General features: G+C 40.1%; 2 protein-coding genes across 2 annotated transcripts in view; both read right to left on the bottom strand.

Annotated features, from left to right (window-relative positions):
• The window catches only part of mrc1a (mannose receptor, C type 1a), a 32,510-nt gene extending 27,970 nt beyond the window's left edge, over window positions 1-4,540 (bottom strand). Inside the window, exons 1-3 of the mRNA XM_084108755.1 lie at window positions 4,382-4,540; window positions 950-1,351; window positions 287-460 (exon numbers count right to left, since the gene is read on the bottom strand). Coding sequence (XP_083964881.1) covers window positions 287-460; window positions 950-1,351; window positions 4,382-4,454 — 649 coding nt within the window. The 5' untranslated portion in view covers window positions 4,455-4,540. The remainder of the gene's footprint in view (window positions 1-286; window positions 461-949; window positions 1,352-4,381) is intronic.
• An 8,515-nt stretch (window positions 4,541-13,055) lies between these two features.
• On the bottom strand, window positions 13,056-19,553 carry LOC311079387 (transmembrane protein 236; the record flags this gene model as incomplete). Its single annotated transcript, XM_084108776.1, has 4 exons — window positions 19,054-19,553; window positions 17,666-17,738; window positions 17,224-17,347; window positions 13,056-13,861 (listed from the first exon to the last, which is right to left on the bottom strand). Exons 1-4 carry the CDS (start codon window positions 19,314-19,316, stop codon window positions 13,056-13,058), a joined length of 1,266 nt encoding a protein of 421 aa, XP_083964902.1. The 5' UTR covers window positions 19,317-19,553.
• Window positions 19,554-20,158: the final 605 nt, after the last annotated feature.

Here is a 20,158-nt window from a genome sequence, read left to right as displayed (position 1 = left end):
AATCAACTAATTTAGACTTAGTGACAACTTGCTACAGTCTTTATAAGCGTAACTTTTAATATAATCACAATATTTATGATATTCCCTAATTTTATATTATAAGCAAAGATATTGCTTTAGCATCACAAATATCCAATGTATTGCCCAGTCCTAGTTATGATTATTCATGGGATGATGATACATTCTTATAAGGATTTTTAAAATAATTCATGCATGCATTATAATGTCTTATATTAAACACCCTTAAAATGTATTATGAAAACATGTTTCTGTGCTGTTGGCTTACATTTGGTCGGACACAGACCCCACTTCTTCTCGATGTCGTAGTCTGGCTCAGTGGAGCACCACAGCTGACCGTCCGATCGGCCCTCCACTGTACACTCCGCGAACAACTTCGAGTCATATTTAAATGGGAACTGGCACGGTTTCCCAAACGAATTACCACCTATAGTATATGTCTCTGCAGAACATAAAGAAATGAAGAATATGACTTACGTGTTTGATCAAAACAACTACAATTACTAGAAAGAAATGTTTCACCTATCACTTCATACAGGGTCATTCATTATATAAATATTGGTAACACTTAAGGTTCATTAGTTAACATGAACTGAGAATGAACAATATTTCTTCAGCATTTATTAATCTTAGTTCATGTAAATTTCAGCATTTACTAATACGTTATTAAAATCAAAGGTTGTATTTGTTAACATTAGTTACTGCACTGTGAACTAACATGAACAAACAATGAACAACTGTATTTTATTAACCAACATTAACAAAGATTTATAAATACTGTAACAAATGCATCGCTCATTGTAGTTCATGTTAGTTAATACAATAACTAATGTTAACTAATGAACCTTATTGTAAAGTGTTACCGAAATATTAGATTTGAATTTTATAGTATTTCTTTTTTTATAAGGTCTTAATGGACTTTTGCTAATACCTTTATATCCACGAGAACACAGATCTTCCTTGGTCCCATAAACCTGCCAGTGACTCCAAACGCCTGTTCCCTTATATAACATCATACTTTTCTCGTTTCGATTCCCATAGTTCAGGTGCAGCGGCTGGCTCTTCAAGCCAAACAAGGTCTCGTTCTTACATTCCCACGTTTGTAGAGGACTGAGGTCTTTGCAGGGCAGAAGCAGAATCTTGACCCAGTCTTTGATGTCCTGGGCCCCCAAGCAGAGTTTGAAAGAGAGGCTGATAACTCGAGAAGAGGAAATCCATCGGAAACGCTGAGCGTCGGAAGACACGTCACACTCGGCCACCTGTACGGCAGTAGAGCTCACTGCATTCACACATTTGTTGTGGTCCGCATTGTAGATAAGGAAGGAGCTGGTATCTGAATGTAGGGAAAAATCAGGAAAAGACTGTGTTGAATACAGCCTTCAGACCAGGAAAACTTATTTGGTGCTACTTCATTCATTAAGTCATTTATCTAAACCAATTCTGCTCCTCAAGATCCACATTACTAGGCAAACTAGCGATGGTAACCATTCCACTTGTGTTAAAGCGTTAACCATAACAATGTAATGTTGTTAAATTAGCCAACACCATGTCTAAATCAGACGCGATACACAATAAAAGATCTCTTCCATGTTCCAGTTTTTGTCCTAGTAAGTCGTGACATGTTGCGCAACGGGATTCTATTTTAGGGACCGTTTACACACCATTTCCAACTAAAAACTAGTGCTGGGCAACGATTAATCGCATCCAAAATAAAAGTTTGTGTTTACATAATGTATGTGTGTGTACTGTGTATAAATATTTTGTATATATAAATACACACACACATGCATGTATATATTTAAGAAATATTTGCATGTATATACGTATATATATTTATACATCATTTATATTATATAGAAATATTACAATTTTATATATAAATAATACATTTTTCTTAAATATATACATGCATGTGTGTGTGTATTTATATATACAAAATATTTATACACAGTACACACACAAACTTTTATTTTGGATGTGATTAATAGTTGCCCAGCACTACAAACTCTTTATACGTTTTGGCTGTTCATTTACAGCACAATGGCACTATGGAGGCCTGAAAACACAAAGCGTTTTCATCTCTATATGAACTACAAAATGCAAAATAGTGAAAACAGTGATGTCATGCGCATGCGTACTGATGTTCAGTTTATAGACCCGAAGTGTTTCTTTACAAAGTGACATCGCCACCTACTGGCCTGGCTGCAGAATACAGCGTTTTTAGCCGTTTCCGCGGATCCGTGTGAACAGGGATCATTTGGTTTTCCGTTTTTAGTACATCATTGTCGTGTAAACGTGCCCTTAGAAACAGTTTCTATTTCTGTGACATTTGTTCTCGTCCACAATGACAAACTATAGCCATGTTTCCATTACAGATTTGCGCAAAAGTTTTGCGATATTTTCTAAAAGTAGCTAGATAAAAACCTATTGCAAAATGAGGGTGTTTCCATTAACCAATGTTATGTGACTAAAACGTAATTTCTTCCTCTCGCGATGGGAAATGAATTGATGCTTATGACAATGATTATCTCAGGTACTGATGTGCTTTTTTTAATGAAAAATGTCTGTGAGTTCGAATATCATTTTGTGTGGCCTTTATAGTAGAGGTCGACCGATACATAATTTTTTTGCTGATTTATCTGTGCCGATAACCGATTTCTGGAGCTGAATCCTGAAAACTGAAATCCACACTGATAGTTTTTGCATCCCTTGTAAAAAACGGCTGAGAAGGTCCACTGTCATTGTGGCCACTAGAGGCGAAATAAAACTATCACTGACTTGTGGTGTTTGTTTTGGCACTGAGTGCAATACATCAGATGCAGATTTAAAACATCGACATTTTATGTATACAGAACACGTCAAGTCCCAGTCCTACAGGGGTAGGCTACTAGATGGCGGCATGGCGCTAATATGCATGGGTACAAATGTTTGCTTGAAGAAGACTAGGAAACGAGCTGAAACTGTCTAATAGCTGTGAGGGGCCCAACAGAACAACTTCAGTTTTTGTTTCACTCAGCTGAAGGAAATTTACATCCTTCCAATCTTGAATGTCCTTTAAACATGCTACCAAGGAGAACACATAATTCATACCAGATTACAGAATATAAAGCTGGGAATCATCTGTATAAATAAGATAAGAGACCTTATGATACTCAAAAATGAAAAGAAGCGGGAGCATGTATAAGGAGAATAAGGTCGGGCCCAGAATAGAGCCCTGAGGCACCTCACAGGTGTTGGCAACTGAGGTGGATGGAAATTCTCCAATTTCCACCAAAAAATACATCAATTAGTAAAATAAGACGAAAACCAGTATAGTGCAGGATCACAGATCACCTCAAGACTTAATCTATTTAGGATTTAGGGCTTCAAAAGCCGCACTTAAATCCAACAATACAAGGAAGGCACAGATGTCAGAGTCTACAGATAGGTTGTTTACTATTCTTAAAAGGGCAAACTCGTTCAAAACAGCTTTCTTAAACCCTCTTGCACACTCTCTATTCTCTCTTTGCATTGGATTTTGAAAAATGTATACTCAAAATCAAAGTGCACTGTGGGTATTAAAGAGAGGACGAATTTAAAAATTAAGTTAACTCAGAAATTGGACACCATTGTATAATCCTGCAGTACCAGAGGCTGCAGTTTCAGGACCACATTTCTAGGACGCTAGTTTTTTTGTGACAACTCCATCTAGCGAATTGTTCTTCATCAGAGGAGACCTTATTCAAACATGAATCAAACAGGTGCAAAGATTAGACCAACGGAAATTATTCAGTTGTTATTATATCTTTCTTTCCATGAAAACTGAATTTAACACAGGAATACAGAGGATCATATGTTTAGGGTTCAAGGACTTAGACTGTGTCTACATCAGGCCTCAACAGCTCGAGACAGTCCTGAATCTGCAGACAGACCGTATATACTCACAAAATGGCCGACACCTGATATGAAATATCAACACTCTTTTAACGCAAAAAAAGGTCTGTGATCAAAAAGTCACTCAAACTCGAATCATATGAACTCGAAATTTCTCAAATTCATCCAACACCATTTCATTTTGACTTTCTATCCATATGCATGTCAACAGCTGTCAAATTTCCTGGGAAATGTTTGCATAACCATCTGCGACAAAGTTCACATACATAATGAGATTTAAAAAAATGCAAACTCTCTGAAGCGTATTATATCGTTTTACCATCAATAGAGTGTAAGGTAGCTCTACATTAGAGAAAATAATGACTAGCATAACTGGTTGTGAAGTCGACAATAATTAGTATTACAATGCAATTTCATTCTAGGGAAATATTATGTATGAGTGCAAGTCACTGTGACATTCCCATTAATAAACATTAAATCAGTGACGTACCTGTTTGAATTGAAGGTTGTAAAGCAAAAAATAAAGAGAGCAACACAAACAGTGGAATGGCACATTTCTTCATGTTTGTCCTTTAAGCAGTAATCCAAGCATGGACTGTTTGAAGTGTGTGAGACTTATATACACCTTTCTCCCAGTTAAATTATTGTATCCTGTCATGCGGTTGGGGGTGTGTAGATTTGGGAGTCTGGGGGGATGAAGGGGATGAGCAACTCTCTGATGCAGTGGCATAACATGCCTCTTTATCCTGCATTTTTCAGCTGTGACTGCAACAATGCTGTTGATGTTGATGTTAATATGTGGAAGTGTCAAGAAGCATGAGTTTACAAAGAGTTCCTGAGGAGGTCAGAACAGGTCGAAAAGTGCAGTGTTTAGTTACTTAGTGGACCAAGAGAAGTGTCATTCTCTGAAAGTCTTGTGGAAGTGGGCGCACACTCTTTTAAATCTCTAATGTGCTGCTTTTCATGGGGTGGCCATGACAAACCTGACATGTGCACAAGTAATGATGTCAAGCATTGTTACATAAAGTTTTTGGCTGATTTGTGAGCCATGCCTGCCATTCCAGTCAGGTTAAAGAATTGTGCAATTGACGTTGAAGTACAAAGGTTGCCTATTTAAGAGAAAAAACATTGAAATTTGCTTGTTATTTCTCTCTGAAATGTGAAAAAATGCTGATTTGGTCGGATGGAAAACACAATGGCAATTCTGGAGAAAATGAAGCTCAGCAAGAAGGAAATGAGAGTTACAAGCTTCAGAGGTCTGAAATTTGGGCACTGGGAAATCCTGTTTCCTGCCAAGTCCAATGAAGACAAGTCCCTGAAATGGCACAAAACATCAGAAATAAGGAAATGAGAGACAAGGTGAAAAAATACAACTAACATGACATGTGAGAGTGGCACATTTTTGGGTTTTTCTTAAACTATGGCCACTTTTGTAAGATAAAAAAAAAATGAAATAAAAAAAAAATCAATATTTACACTCTCATTAGCTTATTTAATATGTTTACTAACAATGTTTAACAGCGTACACACTAAATTCATTAAATTGTAATAAAATGGATGACTGCTTTGTCTTACTAAGGCAAATTTCACAGTTTATCCTAAATGCACACACAAAAAAATATAAACATTAAATAATGTTTAAAATTACTAGAAGTTAAAATTTCTAGTAATAGTCAGGGGGCCAATTCTGAAAAGGGCTTCCGTTAAGACTTTTGCGGACATGTTTTGGTACAAGCTGTCACCCTATTTTTTTAGTTAGAAGATATTAGGGTGGTTGTCAAGCTGATTTTTTTTTTTTTTGTGACTTGTACAAGCAATTTCAGGCCAATTTTTTGGTTTCCTGCTCAACACGACATGCCAACAGTAAATGTTGAATATCTCCACAACCACAAGGACCATATTCATAAAAATGGGATGTCTGCTGAAGTGTCAGAATGAACATTTATTGTACAGTGTAAGAGACAACAGAACTAGAACATGAAAAAAACTATCTCCACCTAAAGAGAACCAGTTTTCAAGTTGAATATCAGCTTGGAAACAAAACCTAGTATCCCAAAACCTCTATCAATCAGTACCCATATCTATGGGAATGGGTCAAGCCAAGTTTAAAGCTTGTAGGGAGAGACAGTGCAATGCTGCACAAGTTATAATACTTTAATGTCAAGGCGGAAATTTAGAACTGTAGATGATGGTCTATGGTGCTATTTGACTTAATTAGTGTACCAGGTTGTAACACAAATTATATTTAATTCACATATCACTATAGTTATTAATTCCATCCTAACAAAACTGCTCTCTCACTTCTTTAGGGTTAGGGGTTAGTAACTAGTTAGTAGTAATAACTATGTAATAGTCGTATGGCAAAGGTATGTTTTCCCCATCAAAGCAGTGGCTCTCAGGTTGTCAGTCTCATCCCTTTGAGACTGAATGGATTGAATAAGCAAGGTCAAGCTAAGCGCAATGCAAATAATGGTGTGTGTCTATTATATTGCAAAAATATTGCACAATATTATACTACAATAATCTCCAGAAAGAGCACAAAGACACCACTTCCTGAAAAATCACTTCAATCAAAGGGCTTTATCTTGGCTGTATTTTCCATATTTGTCTTGACAAATGAAACATTTTTCCCAATCAATATCTCTTCCTATTTGTTTTTCTTTGGACGCTAGGCTTACAGCTCCCTCTGGATCCATGTTATCTTATCTGAAGGCAAAGAAATTTTTCACTACACTAGTCTGATTGGTTTCTGAGTGGATCACTACAATGTCCTCTGACATAAGCTGAGGGCTTTGCTATCTAACAAACTTATTAACACTTTTAGCTATAGCAGACTGTAAAATAGGCTGCTGTGCAGCAAATAAATTAAAAACATAATATTTCCATTACACATCTGCACAAAACTTAATTTACCTATTAGTAAGTAAGCTAGTAATTATGAAAGTAAATTAGCCTAGCTATACACTCACCTAAAGGATTATTAGGAACACCTGTTCAATTTCTCATTAATGCAATTATCTAATCATCCAATCACATGGCAGTTGCTTCAATGCATTTAGGGGTGTGGTCCTGGTCAAGACAATCTCCTGAACTCCAAACTGAATGTCAGAATGGGAAAGAAAGGTGATTTAAGCAATTCTGAGCGTGGCATGGTTGTTGGTGCCAGACGGGCCGGTCTGAGTATTTTACAATCTGCTCAGTTACTGGGATTTTCACGCACAACCATTTCTAGGGTTTACAAAGAATGGTGTGAAAAGGGAAAAACATCCAGTATGCGGCAGTCCTGTGGGCGAAAATGCCTTGTTGATGCTAGAGGTCAGAGGAGAATGGGCCGACTGATTCAAGCTGATAGAAGAGCAACTTTGACTGAAATAACCACTCGTTACAACCGAGGTATGCAGCAAAGCATTTGTGAAGCCACAACACGCACAACCTTGAGGCGGATGGGCTACAACAGCAGAAGACCCCACCAGGTACCACTCATCTCCACTACAAATAGGAAAAAGAGGCTACAATTTGCACGAGCTCACCAAAATTGGACAGTTGAAGACTGGAAAAATGTTGCCTGGTCTGATAAGTCTCGATTTCTGTTGAGACATTCAGATGGTAGAGTCAGAATTTGGCGTAAACAGAATGAGAACATGGATCCATCATGCCTTGTTACCACTGTGCAGGCTGGTGGTGGTGGTGTAATGGTGTGGGGGATGTTTTCTTGGCACACTTTAGGCCCCTTAGTGCCAACTGGGCATCGTTTAAATGCCACGGCCTACCTGAGCATTGTTTCTGACCATGTCCATCCCTTTATGACCACCATGTACCCATCCTCTGATGGCTACTTCCAGCAGGATAATGCACCATGTCACAAAGCTCGAATCATTTCAAATTGGTTTCTTGAACATGACAATGAGTTCACTGTACTAAAATGGCCCCCACAGTCACCAGATCTCAACCCAATAGAGCATCTTTGGGATGTGGTGGAACGGGAGCTTCGTGCCCTGGATGTGCATCCCACAAATCTCCATCAACTGCAAGATGCTATCCTATCAATATGGGCCAACATTTCTAAAGAATGCTTTCAGCACCTTGTTGAATCAATGCCACGTAGAATTAAGGCAGTTCTGAAGGCGAAAGGGGGTCAAACACAGTATTAGTATGGTGTTCCTAATAATCCTTTAGGTGAGTGTATGTCTGGTAAGTATATAGCTAGTTGGAAAACAGTTTAGCTTACCTGTTTCTGGCAACATTTGATGGTAGAATGGTAGAATCTTGAGGTAAATGTTTGTGTAGACAAATAGATCAAGTTAATCTGTTGTGTGATTGTGTGATTCACTCCTTTATAAAGTTTTGTTCAGACTGTACTGTTGACACCTGCTGTGATCATCTTCTCTGGATCTGCTGCCTAAATCTCAATCCAAATCACAGCTGTGCTGACACAACAGTGCCCCTTGTGGTGTGATTCTCTTGTGGTATTTATTGATTATTATTTTTTAATGATCATGCTTGCACATAAGTTGGATTATATTGCACATTTGCCCAAAATTACAAAAGGTAACATGGAAGAAAATGGAAGCACTTTGGGAAAAAAATCCGCTTTTACCACTTTTAAGAATATAGTGTTAAAATGGACAAAAAAACATTTTCTAAGCTGACAACCTGGCTAGAACACATGTTGAGGGGTTAAATATTAATACTGGAAAGGTTGTATACTTGTACCAAAAAGTGTCCAACAAAGTTTTAATATCAGTTTTGGCCCCCTGACTATAAATTATGTTTACTAGAAACATTTTGTCACAATTCTGTTAATGTATTTTCATGGACTTTTAGTTTGTATTCATCCATTGCTTGTTTCCTGTGTTTCCTTTGTTCTAATTTCCCGCCACTCATCAGTTTTCATGGACACTCCTTAATCATCACAGCTGTTATTCATTAATTTCTCATCACCATGTTTATCTAGTTCCTATTGTCCTTTTCAAGTTGGATTACATGAATTTACTTGTTTAATGAACAATGCATTTACTTTGATCTACAACACCTATCTTCTTCTTCATCATCGGACTAAACGTGACAGAATACCGGACCTTAAAATGAAGATGGATATTACATCCATTAATGTTGCCCCTATGAGAGGCACTGAAATGATGGAAGGAATGACTTTTTATTTTCCAAGGAGGCAGATGTCTGAAGGACTACATGGAGTTTATCAACATCAGACACCTGCGAGGACCTCTGCCTCATGGAGGGATTTAGGTGTGGGCTGGATGACGAGATCTGCTTCATCATGCCCCAACGAGACCCCAGTTGGACTCTTGGGAAGTATATCAACTTTGCGCCTCATTCACAGTAGACGAAGCAGACGAAGACACCATCACCATCATCATCAAGATTCACCCCACACAAGTCACACAGCCAAGCCCAGCCAGCTACCACCAGTCTCTGTGTTGTTCTCCTGTCTCCATTTCAGCCCTCATCCACTCCTGCCACACACTCATAGCTACCTCCCATCAGTCCCTCAGTTCCACCTCAGCCTCCTCTCAGTGGCACGGCTACACCTTGGAACTGCTGGGTGCCATTTCCTCAACTCAGCTCAACTCAACTCAACTCAGCTCAACTCAACTCAACTCAGTTCAACTCAACTTTATTTCTAGAGCATTTTCAAAAACCATAATGGGTATCAAAGTGCTGTACATAAAAATAACAAATAGTAAATCTGAGTGCTCCGCTCCACCTCGACCACCTCCACCCCAGGCTCCTGCACTCCTGTTGCACTCAAGTCATCTCGTGAAGATCGTATTTACGAGTAGAACGCACATGAACACCACCACAATGTCATAAATACAAGTGGGAAGCTTGGGATTTTCTTTAAGCCACGATCTTTACGAGTTGGGGGCGTATCAGTGAGAAACATGGCAGAATAACACAATACTTAAAGGTATTTAGCAGTGATATCATCCAGGCTTTTCTATTTACAGCACAGTAAGCTAATTGCCTTCACAAAACATGATGGCAGTATAATATAACAGCATAATATGTAACAATAAAGTTTGCAGTGGCTTCATAAATTAATAAAAAACATTAAAAAAACAAAGATGCCAAAAACAAAGAACAAAAACACCTGATGCACATTTCTTTTATTTCCCTTAATTTTCTAGAACTAGAAGTTTATTTTTGTGTAATTAATTAAGAGAAAGTACACCGCCATCTTACTCCGATGAAAGTTCTTGAACGCACCTGCCGTCGTAAATACGACTTCCCACCTCATCAGTACGAACTTCCCAGGAGGACTTGAGTGCACCATCCTTCCTCCCTCGGCTCCAACATGGACCATCGGGCATTCGGGCACGCTGGGCTGTTTGAGCCCGAATGGCTGGGCTTCTAACCGTATACACACTGGGAACTATATTCTCAGAAGGCGAAGCACTGCTACGGAGTGATTTGCTCGCAGCACTTGAGAAGCCCCGTGGTGACGCTATATGGGGAGCAGAGATTTCACTCAGAGTTGGAGTAAATCACTCAGCAGAAGTAGCAGTGCTTCGCCTTCTGAGAATATAGTTCCTAGTATGTATACGGTTAAAAGATGGCTGTGTCTCATGTGACCTTGTTATTTGTACACTGTGACTATAGCAGAACACCCAGCAGAATGCTGTAGTGCCGCGTGAGTCGGGTGATCTGAGCGGACCGCCCCAGTACCTTTCTTCCCTGAAGTGCATGAGGAGCTTACTAGGTCGTGGACGGCACCTTTCTCTGCCAGAAACCACCTAAGTAGTTCCTCCCCCCTCACTACCCTTGACGGAGTCGCGGTGAAGGGTTACGAGGCTAGGGTTGGGCTATCCCTCCAGTGGAGCAGTCTGTCGCGATGCAACTGTGTCCGGCGACCGCTACCTCATGGAAGGGGGATCCTCGTCTACCCTCTAAGGCCTGTAAGTTCTCGTGCATCCTTACAGGCAAGGCTTACAAAGCCTGTGGGCAAGCCGCTTCCTCTCTGCATGCCATGGCGCTGCTTCAGGTCCACTAGGCCCAGGCACTCATGAACATGCACGAGGGTAGCCCAGACCATGAGCTCATGGGTGAGCTCCGCACTGCAACCGACCTCGCTCTCCACGGCACGAAGTGACTTCCCTGGCCTAAGCCCTGGCCTATCTCCGCCTCGGGTCAGGATGCTTCTGTCTAGGCATTGGAAGGTGGCAGCTCTAGTGGTGTTTTAATAGAGGATCCCAATCAGTCGACACGTTGACTACGTCGAACGTGACTGAACTGATAGGAAACGTCTTGGTTACGTATGTAACCCTCGTTCACTGAAGGAGGGATTGGAGACATAGTCCCGTCGCCACTATTGCTGGACCACCGCTGACCCCGGGCTCCGCTCGGCTCCTCAGCGAAAAACAACTGGTGCGTGCATTCGCTTCCGTATTTATTCCCGCACTGCGGGGCAGAGCGTCTGATGCAATTCTCGCACGCCAACGTGCATTGGCTCGTTTTAACAATACTCGAAGATGACAGGCTCCCTAAGCGTGATCCCAATCAGTCGACACGTCGACTACGTCTCTGTTCCCTCCTTCAGGGAACGAGGGTTACATATGTAACCGAGACGTTCCTCACCTACACTCATTCAGTTGTCCGGTATTGTTTGTGCTTGCACACATTTATTTTGCTTTCTCCTCGAGTTGGATTACCTAAATTTACTTTATTTAATAAACAACGCTTTTACTTTGATCTGCAATGCCTATCTTCTTCATCGGACTAAACATGACGCATTTTATCTCTGTTTTCTTAGTTTTCCTCCCATATCACTGTTGTTTCAAACACCACACAAACATTAGGAAAACAAACTTTATTAGAAGCAAAATTGTTCAATGTAGTGGAAATTATGCCACAACAGTGAGTGTCGTAAAAAAGTGCAATTTTTAAAATAGTTTTTACACAATAAATATTGTGATGGGTCATGTTTCTGAACTTTTTTTAAAAACATGTAGTTCTTCAAACTTATGTGAAGAATTTTCATAGATGAAGATTATAAGTCTGGATCTGGTACAAAAGTAAACAATATTTATACATAAAATGCATTTGAAAAGTAGCAAAAATAAATAATAATTGCATTATTAAAAAGTTTCCAAGACAGATTCATTGTAATCTCCATATAACAAAAATAAATGTTAAAAAAAAAAAAAACCTGGGGCATGAAAGTACCTGAAGTCAAAGAAACCAGAAATGTATTCCATAACCACCAAAAATATCGCTGTCCAAGAAATGTTTCCATTGTCCCCTTTTCCCCCGTCACAAAGACAAAAGTATATTTTGAAATATGTCAATGCTGTCTGTGGATTGCTGGGTTATGCGATGTATTGCAATGTAATATAAGAGCCACTGGTATTGCTATGTTAGTATTTTAGAGCTTAATTCGAGATATCGGCCGGATGGCTTAGTGCAGCCGCTAATGGATCCAATGATGTATCTCGTAAATTACCCCACTAATAATGCCCAGAATGGTGCCAAACTTCTACAGTAGTACAAATAGGTTCTGTACTCATAAAATGAGGCATTGGACAGTTTGTAAGTACATCAGGAGTTTATTTAAATAACACTTGCCTGACGGCTCATGCTACCGCTAACCCGGACGTCGACGTCACTTCAGTGATTTGGGAAAAGCATGTAAAAGTCCTGGCAGAAAGCGATCATAAGGATGTTTTATTTAAATAAACTCCTGTTGTACTTACAAACTTTCCAATGCCTCGTGTTATGAGTACAGAACCTATTTGTACTACTGTAGAAGTTTGGCACCATTCTGGGCATTATTAGTGGGGTAATCTACGAGATACAAATTGGATCCGTTAGCGCCTGCACTAAACCATCCGGCTGATATCTCAAATTAAGCTCTAACTTTAAAAATGTTCAACCAAGGGAAAAAAGGCTTCTGGGGGGTGTTTGGCTCGAGGTCATGGTGCAAAGGACCCTAGGTTGATTTTACTCCGAACCATCCCTTTAAGATATGTAAATGGAAACCTGTGTAGCATTTAACATTCATATATAGTTAGTTTTTATTTCTGCACCACTATAATGAACTGCAAAAATAATGCCTCGCCCCAAACTCACATTTGCTGAGCCAATGTTATATCCAGCCCAGATGGGCCGTGCTAACAAACATTACTATTCTGATTGGTTATTTTCCATTAAAACATCCTCTCAGTGTTGAAGATCCTGAGTTTTGTCATGAAGTTGAAGTAAATGTAGGCCAGACACACCAGTATATTCTTGATCACATACAATACTGGCGTTACAAAACCAAAAAGGCCAATCAATGCCAACCTCAAGACTAGGAAGGGGAGGTCCTGAAAGACCATGCCCAGGGTCGAGAGAAGGGGACTGTGAGGTGTTAGGACCAATCGCATTGTAGAGAGGAAGCAGAAAAAGTAAACTGGAAATGCCCAGCCTGAAAAATACACAGCAGTGTGGCCTGCTACCCGAACCATCTCCACCGTGTCCAACCAGAACAAGAAACTGTCAGCAAAGACTTCGGCACGACTGTCGCTAGCCAGTAGGAAGCCTAGAGGTCCGGAATATGGAGAGGGAATGTTTTGGAAGGGTACACCAGAATTTGGGCAAGTTCCGGCAATGCCATGCTGCTGTCCGTTGTGTCCCGGTGCTCTCGGCATGGCACCATTCCCAGACAATCCTGGAATGGTTGTGTTGCCAAGATGGCCTGGAACTGCTCCATTGTTTGGCAATCCTGGAACTGCTCCATTGTTTGGCAGTCCTGGAGCTGTTGCACTGCCTGAGGGACCCTGGGCTGTCCCATTGCCCGGTGTGCCTTGAGCAGTGGTACCAGTCCCGTTCGCTGCCCCGGCACTCTGATCTGCGGCAGCACTGCCAGCCGTCGCTGCAGGAACAGGACCCGTCATACGGGTGGCCACCGGAGTAACTCTTCCAATGTGTGTCTGCAAGGTGGGAATGTCAGCATCTCGAGCCAGTTCGTTAGCTGTATTCACACAGAAACACACACAAAAAGCCCAGTTGGTGAAATATAAAGAAACACGTGACTGACCACGTTATTCTTTCACATTATTAAATGGAAAGTACAGATATTCAAGGTTTAAATGAAAATCCTGTCATTAATTACTCGCAGAGGTGGACAGTAACAAAGTACATTTACTTGAGTACTGTACTTAAGTACACTTTTTGAGTATCTGTACTTTACTTGAGTATAATTTTTTCTGGAAACTTTTTACTTTAACTTCACTACATTTGAAAGACAAATATCGTACTTTTTACTCCACTACAAATCTGTCAAGGTCCTTGAGTAGAAAGTAACATCAGTCAGAGGATGATTTTAGTTGCAGGGGTTGCATTTTGGTTGGAAATGAAAGTCGGGTGGACGTCAGAACCCTGCATCTGATTGACATCAGAACCCGACGTCAGATTGACGTTGGATATTGATTGAAAATAAAAGTCGGGTTTACGTCAGAACCCGACTGATGTTGGTTTCTGACGTCAACCCGATTTTCATTTTCAACCACAATACAACGTCTGTCCAACGTTGGAGATCAACGTCAATCTGACATTGGATTCTGACATAAACCTGATTTTCATTTTAAACGTTGGGTTTGGTCTTCTAAATGTTGACTTTTGTCACTTTTTTGGAGCACACTAGCTCATAGATAACAGTAAGGCTAACATATTCATACTAAAAGCCAAAAAACTTTAAATAGGGCAATATTTGAGGGAACAGCCATTTGGGTGTCCAAAACCATTGTGGACGTTATTGAGTGACTTATTCAATCTCACATTCAATCCCACTACTGGAACTGTGTTCTTGAAATTTGATATTGATATGAGGGTAGGTATGCAGGCATAGATTCAGAGGCATACAGTACTTTAAGTATTACATACAACAATGCAACAATAATAAAACAATGCATTGACAATTACTTTTTACTTTTGATACTTAAGTATTTTTAAAAACGAGTACTTCTGTACTTTTACTTAAGTAAAAATAGGTCTTTACAACTTTTACTTGTAACGGAGTAATATTTGACCAGTAGTATCTATACTTTCACTCAAGTAAGGAAGTTGTGTACTTCGTCCACCTCTGATTACTCAACCTCATGTCGTTCCAAACACGTAAAGCTTTCGTTCATCTTCGGAACACAAATGAAGATCTTTTTGATGAAATCTGAGATATTTCTGTCCCTCCATTGACAGTCTATGCAACTGACAATTTGACTCTTTAAAAAAGTTCATAAAGATATTGTAAAACTAATCCATATTAATTGAGCGGTTTAGTCCAAATTTTCTGAAGAAACACGATTGCTTTATATGATGAAAAAATTTAATTTAGGCTTTTATTCACATAAAAATTCATCAACTCAGAGATCGGTTGTGGTAAACAGAAGCTCAAGCATGTTTGCTTGACGTGCGAAGACCAATGAGGTTCATTCTCGTGTTACGCAGCACTTCTGACCTTCGGCAAAGAACCAATGAGGTTCACAAGAGGTTTGCTCTCGCGCATCACGCATGTTCGGTTGAGCTTCTGTTTTATTTTGCTGATCAATGTTTATATGCGAGTAAAAGCCTAAAATAAATCTATCCAGCATATCAAGCGATCGAGTCTCTTCAGAAAATTTGGACTTAATATCTCAATTCATATGGATTCGTTTTTCAATCTCTTTATGACCTTTTTGAAGCAACAAAGTGGTATTTGTGTAGACTGTCAATGGAGGGACAGAAATCTCTCATGTTTCATCAAAAAGGTCTTCATTTGTGTCTAGAAGATGAACAACAGTCTTACGGGTTTGGAATGACATGAGGGCCTTATGAATTTCTCATAGCGGAACACTGAAGCAGACGATTTGAATGTTGAGCAAGCGATCTCATTGGCTGCAGGATCAGCAGGGGCCAATCAGCTTGCGCCATGCGGTAATAATGTTAATAATGCAGTAATAATCTGCCATAAGGTAAACTTTTTGTGTGTGTATATGTAATTAAAAAAGTTCAAGTATTCAGTTTTAATTGCACCAGAGTAAAGTACAAATCTTTCAATATAATATCTAAGTATAGCCAAGAAAAAAAAGTATACATCCCCACCAATTATATACCCTTGAGTACAGAGTTAAATTCAAAGAGTTTGGTTTAATCATGAGAATACATTTTTTATTTTATTTTTTATACTGCATGTAAACATTGTTAAACAGTTTTTGCACAGTGTTCTTCTAAACAAATTACTATTTCTCTACTTTTTAATATCAATATTTGTTGCGCTGTTGTGCATTTACACCTTTCCCGTCTCATTCTTATATTATCTTTGTTTTGCCTTTAGAATCTTTTCCTGTGTGGATTAGAATTTCCTGAGCTCATATTAACATAAAAAAGTTGCTGATTTCCTGTTATATTGTGATTTCATATCAGCAGAAACCTGGAGGCTTTACTTCTCACACTTTATTCCAGCTGCTCTTCTTCTCTTGTACTCTTGCTTCAACAGTCCCCCCTGCTGGACACAATCAGTATTTTCAGAGCAATTAATTAAAGTCCCACTGTGGTGAAAATCCAGCTTTTAATGTTGTTTATGTGTCTATGTGGTGTTTTTAATATGCTTTAAGACAAACCATGTGTAAATTCATTAGTCGACACCATTGCTGAGTATTTTCTCCTTAAAACTGCAGTGAACCAAAGACAGTCTCAAAAACACGCTTTGAAATCGCTGGTGTTTCTGACGTCACAAACTACCTTGTAACCAATCAGATCAACGTGTGATCGTCAACCAGTGGATCTCTGAGTGAGTGAGTGGAGGCGGGGCTCATTTGCATATTCATAGAACCGTGTATACTAAAAAAAACGTTTAATATGTCATTTTGGTGCTCAAAGATGAGCTTTAAGTGATCAAATTATTGACTACAGGGGGACTTTAAAGGGATAGTTGACCAACAATTTTGTTTTATCAATTATTAACCATCAAAGCCATAAGAAAAAAACAATTTTACTTGCAAACGTTTCAACTTCCTAGCATTTTAATCTGCAATGACAGCCTTCATCTGGACCGAATGAGACGAGTGATGCTGTGTGAGTGAGAGGAGGCGGGGCTTTTAAACCGTTTCAAATATTTTAGTATAGACATGCACTGAAAAATTCCCACCCCTAATGATTACTGTGATTTTTACACAACTGAAGCTCTGCTCCATAAAATGGCAAGAGATAGTGAAGCACATTTAGTAAAAACTCAAGTAAGGCATCATAAAGACATCATTCCAAGTCTTCTGAGGCCATACGAGAGAGTTGTGTATCTGGACTGGTTTTACGGTATAGACCAGAGATTTCCAAACTTCCTCGCCTTGACCTCACACTCACCTCGACCAGTCAGTCTGCAATATCGGATTCTTTCCACTATATCGATGCAGATCAGGGAGAGAAGGACCAAAGACACAGGCAGCTCAGCAAACGTGTCCATCCTCAGACCATTTCTAATCTGTACCTTAAAAGGGAGAGAGAAAGACAGTAAAACATAGAGATGATTGCTGTCCAGTTGTGTTCTTCTCTCTGCACATCAGATTTGTTTGTTTTGTCAAACACATGCCTTGGATAATCTGAATAGAGAAGGTCAGAATTGCATGTAAAACTTTTTCAGTCACTTCTTTTGAGCACACAACTGGTGAATTTAAAGTATCCCTATTTATGCAAAAAGCATCTGTTTGATTCTCCAATAGTGAAATAAACATTTGACATCATGCATAGAATCCCAAGACCATGAAGGATAACAACATTTTCTGTGAATAGTCACACATGATTTTACCTCAGAGCTGGCTATAAGGAAGGCGAAACACGGCAGTGTTGAGAGAACCACATAGGCCAACGCAACAGGTCTCCTGAAAGCAGAAAAACTGTTATTATGCCATGGTGTCATATTGAGATTTGATCAAAGAACAGTTATGAGTGACATAATGCATTGCATTACACCCCTATTGCTGCACATTGGCATTGTGTTAAAGTCCCCCTGTAGTCAATGATTTTATCCCTTAAAGATGCTCTAAGAGATGTTGGGTCACTTCTTGTTGACGTTCAAATACACGAGTTCACACTTACATACAATTAGAGGGGGTAAAGTTTAATGTGTATTTGGCTGTCCGGGGGGAGGGCTCCGAGCTCTGAGTACTCCCCAAAAGGCTGAAGAGCAGAAGACAGCCGCCGGACTAACTGCTGGCTTTGCTCTGCCTGTGAGCCGACTTTGGAGTTGGTGTGGACTTTGGAGAGTGGTTGGCTGACTGTAAGGTAACGTACAAATCATACAGCTCTGCTTTATTCATTTTTCGCGAAGCCTGTACGTCCGAATTACCCAGCGCTTTTCTCAATCCTGCTACGGTCCACTTCCCGATAGGTGGGATCGTCGGGACAGCCGAGCGGTAGGAGGAGGCCGGGGAGGAAGATGGAAGTCTTGTCGTCTTGGCGAGCGCAGCGCTGGGGCTCAGGTGCGATGCCCGGTGTAGGAGGAATGGTCCTGGGGCCGGTGGAATGTGAAGGCGGATCCCAGGGGGTGTTTGTTTCTTCGTCAGATGAAGATCTTTGACGTTGCGTTTGACGTTTGACATGGTAGCAAAACGGCGAACCAAGATGCTGCTAAACTGCTGCTAAACTGTCAATGGATTGAGGTGAGACTGCTGAATGTATACACCTCTTACCATTGATTGCTGAGTGCTCTCCACTTGTGTTAATTATCTGAACGTGCTCCTCCCGAACTTTGTTAATAAAACATCATGTATTGTCAAACAAAAGGCTAGCTCGACCCTCCTCCCTCCTCCTCATCCTGTCCCCTCCCCCTCCCTTCCGTGCTTTTCCGATGTAAATTCGGGACTTTGCGCGTTCCTTCTCCTTTTTCCCTCTTCTTTGCTATTTGTTCATCGGAACGTCGTCTCTTTGGTCGCGTGTCGGCCATATCAAAATTCAAGAGAATATAATTCTAACGTTAGTCGTTGTCTAGGACATCTCTCCTCTAGCTAACTTCCCTCTTCATGCTTCTCTCTCCTCCACCCCCCACACCCCCCACACCCCCCTTCATGTGCACGCGCACTAGTGATTTTACAATGATAACATATCCATACTTTTTGATATTTTTCATGTTTCTCTGTGAAGCTGTTTGTATGTTGCATGAAACCCAGAAGAAAAGTCACTCATGTTTTCTCTCACCACTTCTTCCGAGCAACCAGCGCCCTCTTCTTCATGAACACCATATACTTCATGGGCAGCCAGATCAACATGGCCACTGATGTCACGTAGGCCACAGACGAAGCCACGATCAGCCAGTACGCAGTGGAGTAGTTGGGAGATTGTCTCTTCACCCGAGCCACGATCAGGGCGAAACGCTGCATGATGATGAAGAGAGGAACACAGAAGCTGGAGAACTGAAGCACCTCACACACAGCAAACTTAATCCTGCTCCCCGAGCCCATGCTGAGGAAGGGATGCGAGGGAAAAAAAGAAAAGAAAAAGAAAAAAAAAGAGTTGCTGTCGGCCTCTGGTCCCCGAACTGGAGGGGGGGAGGGGTGTATTGTGCCGAAGCACTGGCATATTCCACCACAGCACTGGAGGATAATGCTGACTCTGCACTCACTATTGTACTATTGTGTGTCTACATGAACACACACTACATTAACACACACTCCAGGCCAGAGCGATCTTCAACCAGATGGAACTGGATAATATTCTAAATGTTCTGATCCAATCTGACCTCTGACCTGTAATGCTGCCTGAATCATAATCACACACTGTTCGTTCATTGGCCAGAGGAGAACTGAGCGACTGAGTCTGGTTTCTCACAAGGGTTTTTTCTCCATTCTGTCACTGATGGAGTTTTGGTTCCTGCCACTGTCGCCTCTGGCTTTTGGCTGCTCAGTTGGGGACATTTCATTTAATATTCAACAATATTAAATTAAAGAACTGATAAGAATGTAAAAATGTGTACATTGAAATGCAATAAGTCGCTTTGGATAAAAGCGTCTGCTAAATGTAAATGTGAATGTAAATGTAAATATTATTGATCTGCCGGCATTGACACCATTATATGAGAACTGAACTGAACTGGACAATGACAATCAGCGTTTTCTCCAGAGCAGAGATATATATATATATATATATAATTATTATTATTATTATTTAAGCTGGACTGTGATGCTATTTTCTTCTAGAAACAAACTTTGTTTCATTATTTTCCTGTTATCTCTGTAAAGCTGCTTTGAAACACTCTGTATTGTAAAAAGCGCTATAGAAATAAAGGTGAGTTGACAAACTACAA

This window comes from Abramis brama, assembly GCF_963993115.1.
Source record: "Abramis brama genome assembly, chromosome: 3".
NCBI lineage: Eukaryota > Metazoa > Chordata > Actinopteri > Cypriniformes > Leuciscidae > Abramis > Abramis brama.
This window is presented reverse-complemented; position numbering and strand designations above follow the sequence as displayed.